The sequence below is a fragment of the Mchenga conophoros genome, linkage group LG13 (genome assembly GCF_057382185.1).
Source record: "Mchenga conophoros isolate Kocher_MC1m ecotype Shallow Benthic linkage group LG13, M_conophoros_male_GT1.1, whole genome shotgun sequence".
Taxonomy (NCBI): Eukaryota; Metazoa; Chordata; class Actinopteri; order Cichliformes; family Cichlidae; genus Mchenga; species Mchenga conophoros.
In genome coordinates, this window is record NC_140538.1 from 13,403,164 (window position 1) to 13,408,252 (window position 5,089).

A 5,089-nucleotide genomic window follows, 5' to 3' on the forward strand; every position below is an offset into this window, starting at 1 on the left:
GGCCTTATATTATCTTGACCTGATACTCTATCATGACTGGATTTTATTTATTTATTATGCTCGTTTTACACTATTCGCTTCTCATTAACAGCGATTTGTTTAAACGGACTCCAAATAAAAACATCACATTTAGGCCTCACATATTTGACGATAAGTTTGGACATGCTTTAGCCAGCAGGTCACCCAGTTATTCTTTAGAATAGGCCTCGACTTTTTTTTTGATGATCATTTAAAAAGTCATATGTAAAACGGTGTTTCGTTGGGATATATTACTCAAACAATTTCCAAAAAAATGCGGGACGTGATTTGAGACTGGATTCAGAATAACCTCGCGCAGTAAATCTGGGTCTCGTTGTAATGTCAGCTGTATGATGGGACGCTTGTTCTGACGGTCCAAACCTCCCTTTTTGGCGGTAACAGCCCCGTGTTCATTTGCTGCTAATTGGACTATATGAGACCAATAACAAGCGAGCGCACACAGCCTGCAGCTAGAGAGCACAGAGAGGGGAGGACTCCCCCCCCCCCTCCCTCGCTCTCTCTCTCTCTCTCTCTAGTCACCGTCTCTCCCTTAATCCCATTTGCCATTGTACATGCCCAATCGCCTATACTTTCCGCATTTAACTTGGATGACATTTTTATTTCATCATTAGCATCAGACACCAGACTGACTGACACGGTGGACCCAGTTTTTGCGTTTTAACGGAAGAGCCCGGGATGAGGCATCTCCATGTTTCTAAGCGCGTGTGCTCTTTTTGCCTCTCGAACAGTTTATTTCATTATTTTCTAGCCTAGACGGACGCGTTTCTTTTTGGTGAGCTTTTCGGCTGTGAAATCAAGTTTCAGAGAATAAAACAGGAACTCCTCGTAGCCAGGATAACGACAGCCTGTAAGTCAACATTGCCTTCCCCCCCTTTAAAAAAAAAACCGGCTTCCGTGGTCCCCTCGCGCTCAGACCACAACAACCGCGATGCCAGAGACAACGCAAGAGACGTGCGCTTCGGCCAAGGACTCTCCTTTCTTCATTAAGAACCTGCTGAACTGTGATAACAAACCGTCCAAGCCCAAGCCCGTACTGGCGGCCACCAAGGCAGCTTTAGAGGGAGGATTTTCCCTTTCCCAGGTTGGTGACTTCAACTTTCCACGCTTCGAACTGCCCGCACAGAGATTCAGTCTACCCGCTCACTACTTGGAGCGCACCTCAGCGTGGTGGTACCCTTACACCCTCAACTCAGCCGCCCACCTACACAGAACTGAAGGTAAGCAAACAACTGTTGCGCAATTATCCAACGAATCCACTGTTTTTGTATGAGTTCCTTCTAATGAGTAAGTAGAGTAAAGCAAACTTCTAAATTGAAAGGGGAGATTTGTGCGGTTTCCTGATAGGCATCATGCACACATAGCCTCACACCAGAGTGTATGATTTAACACCTTGTCCTCTGAAGGCCTATTTTGTTATGCCACGACGTGGGATAATAGATCAATAAAGAAACACACATAAAATGAAGTAGACATCATGAAATCATTGGAGGAGGGTGACGATGCGCAGCGTGCTTTTGATTTGTCTATTGGCGCACATCTTACCTCTGAGGCTTGGCTACTGGGAGCCTTTTATCTGCCTTTTTCTGTGATTTATTCACCTGGAATAAAAAAAAATAGACGAATGTGGATGGCATTATGATAGCCTAATACAAAGAAAGCGATATTATTTTACGTTTATTTAGTTATTTAGGCTGTAGTATAGGCTGATAAAAATAATGAATAAAATAGGTGTACATAGTTTATAACTTAGGTCTATTCAAATTACTGTTTAATGGGGTAAAAATGACATTTTCATCATTTTTGAAGATGTTGTGTACAGTTATGTCTACCTCTGAAATGGTTTATGTCATGACGCAACGCATTTTCTTCTGCCACTATTTATTAGCAACCATCTGTTTCCCAAAACCCACTGACTGTCCAATATCAACAGGCTGTAATAAATGCCCGATAGACTCCAATATTTATGACTACGTCTCCCTGCATGTATCCCCATTTCAGTCACCGAGAAACCAGGAGCCAGAGACTCCTCTCCAACTTCGGGCACGGACAGAGACTCGCCGGACCTGGCGCTCAAATCCGAGCCAGACACCAAAGATGACGACGAGGACGACGAGCACAACAACAACAAAAGCAGTGACGAGATAATCCTGGAGGAAAGCGACACGGAAGAGGCCAAAAAAGATGAGCTGGAGGAGTGGAAGAAAAGGGACGATGACAAGAAGCCGTGCCGCAAGAAGAAGACGCGCACGGTGTTCTCACGGAGCCAGGTGTTTCAGCTGGAGTCCACCTTCGACATGAAGCGATACCTGAGCAGCTCGGAGCGGGCCAGCCTGGCCGCTTCCCTTCACCTGACGGAGACTCAAGTGAAGATCTGGTTTCAGAACAGGAGGAACAAGTGGAAAAGGCAGCTGGCCGCGGAGCTAGAGGCTGCCAACCTGAGCCACGCTGCGGCGCAGAGGATAGTCCGGGTGCCCATCCTCTACCACGAGAACTCGGCCTCGGAGAGCGGAGGGGCCACTGCCAACGTGCCCGTGAGCCAACCGCTCCTCACTTTCCCGCACCCCGGCGTCTACTACTCCCATCCCATCGTCACATCTGTGCCGCTGCTCAGACCAGTTTGAAAATAGTTGAGTTTTTAGGCACAACTTGGTGTCTGTTTCCTATATCAACTCATTAAAAAAGAAGAAGAAAGAAAGAAATCAAAAATAAAAAGGACAAAATATTTTTATACAACCAGTGAATGAAAAAAGAAAAAGAAAAATGAGAGACTGTTACTGTCAGGCTTTCATGGACCTATTTTTGGCAAATAGATTGTTTCATTTTTCATAAAGATGCCGTTTACACGTGATCTGACAATTTGAATCCCATTATTACTATTATTATTATTGTTATTATTATTATTATTGTTATTATTATTACCTCAGGAGTCCACTTGCTTACACTGCCTGATGAGTGTCTTTATTATTCGTTTTCCTCCCAGACTGCGTTTGTATCTGGACACGTCAGCTGTGTGACTAAAAAAAAATCACCATGTTTACAAAAAGTGTCGGCCTGAAGTCGACATCTGCTCATCATTTAGCATTTGATTTTATTCACATTTCAAGAATTGATATCACGATGTGCAATACACGGCATGCTGTGAATGAATGAAACAGGAAACATACGTTTTGTCATCTGCTCATGTTAAAATATTGACAAGGATTTGATGTAATTATCATTATTTTTATTATTATTATTAATTATTTTTGCTTTATAAAGCGTTTGTTGGGGGACAATCAAGACACTCTGAGCTGTAAAATACCCATGTAGCTTTATGTTTAGTTTTAGTAATTCTCACTCTAGCCCCCTCTTCATGGACACGTCTTTGAAGCACAAGTGTGAGGTCCAGTGTCTCCTGAGCTTTGTGTTTTTTGAGCAGGAACGGCAAAAATATCGACTACCCTGGTGTACAAAATATGTAAATGTATATATTTAATGAGGCGCGGGGAAAGGCGATTCCTCATACGGCTTTTTCTTTGTACAGTTAAAACATCGTTTTGATATTGTATTGCTGAACCATGTTGTGAAATAAATGGAGAATATTCCGTACATTTTAACACATTTTTTGTCGTCTAAAAAAATAACAGGTTGTTAAATAGAGCTATGTTTAGCTTGTTTTCTATATTTTATGCAGAAAATTGAATTATTATAAAACAAACCCCAACAACTCTATAGTCGTGCACGCGTGCGCATGCCTGAATAAGCTCTCTAAGCTTGAGCAGGTGGGCTTCTGTAATCATCTTAGTGTTATGCACTTTGAAGCGTGATTTTACATAAAAAGTGGCTCGGTCAATTAGATGCGTAATTGCCACCATCTTGTCAAAATTATGGATAATGTATTCAGAAGTGGAAATTACTCCCTGTGCATGAGCTGCTGTCTTTTAACACTTTTCTCTCTCGTGACCGCGTGTTTTTTGTAGCTGTGTGTTGGGTTGTGTTAGCGTGCGTGTAAGGATGTCGGCATCTATGACAAGCATCCCCACCTGATGTTGCTAAACGCCGCGACCTTAACCATTCCTTTATAGATATATATATATATATATATATATATATATATATATATATATATATATATATATATATATATATATATATATGTACGTACACACACACACACACACACACACACACACACACACACACACACACACAATAATAAATAATAAATATTAGGGTGGGAAACTGTGCAAATTGCAAAAGGAAGAAGAAAAAACAATATAAACAATATAGAGGGAAATAAAAAGAAAGATCATACGTACAGATGTCTTTTTGTTTTTTACTTCCTCACAGCGTTTTCAGTTGAAGCATATTACTCTGCAATGCTCCACATTGTGGGTGCTTTCTAATGCATACAATCCTACAGGTGTCACTGGACATTGAAAAGCCACGCGTGGTTTCTGTATATACCTACATTTTTCAAGATTACATATATACATATATATGTATAAAATAAATGTAGACAGCTCTTCCGGTTTATATAGCAAATAATCAGCCTGTAAGTTTTCTCGGAACAGGAACACAAATTCTGAGCAAAAGTGGAGATATTTAAAGAGCCTTCTAATTTTATTGCGTCATTTCAGAGAATCAGCGGAAATGTGGACACTGCTGGAGCTTTATAAAAGACAAACAGAATCACATTTTTCTATATTAATATTTTTTTTGTTTGTTTCATCAGATTACACATTATATCAAGTCTAAATGAACCATGACTGATTTTTGAAAATCTAATTACATATGTTTGTTTTTTAAATGTACATTATTATTATTATTATTATTATTATTATTATTATTATTATTATTATTATTAAATATGAACGTAACTAAGAATTTATGCGAAAGCAACACCGATCTGGGGGAGGAGGCTATGAAAAGAGGGAGGCAACACTCGTCATCCTCTGTTTAGCTGAACACCAGTCAGGCCGTAAATAGCAACGATAACTGATAATAATTTACTGCAAAAATAAATCCTGGTTTAGACAAGAAATAGGATACAATATTTTATGTCTACGTG

The 5,089-nt window shown here is 40.3% G+C and overlaps 1 protein-coding gene across 1 annotated transcript; it reads left to right on the top strand.

Annotated features, from left to right (window-relative positions):
• The first annotated feature begins 623 nt into the window (after positions 1–623).
• Positions 624–4,017, top strand: hmx3a (H6 family homeobox 3a). Its single transcript, XM_085243202.1, has 2 exons — positions 624–1,256; positions 2,038–4,017. Exons 1-2 carry the CDS (start codon positions 968–970, stop codon positions 2,658–2,660), a joined length of 912 nt encoding a protein of 303 aa, XP_085099328.1. The 5' UTR covers positions 624–967; the 3' UTR covers positions 2,661–4,017.
• The last annotated feature ends 1,072 nt before the right edge of the window (positions 4,018–5,089 follow it).

Excerpts from the sequence above, each read along its gene's own strand:
- hmx3a (XM_085243202.1), top strand. The coding sequence starts at position 968 with ATGCCAGAGACAACGCAAGAGACGTGCGCTTCGGCCAAGGACTCTCCT. Across the intron at positions 1,257-2,037 it reads CCACCTACACAGAACTGAAG|TCACCGAGAAACCAGGAGCC; the intron begins GTAAGCAAACAA and ends TCCCCATTTCAG.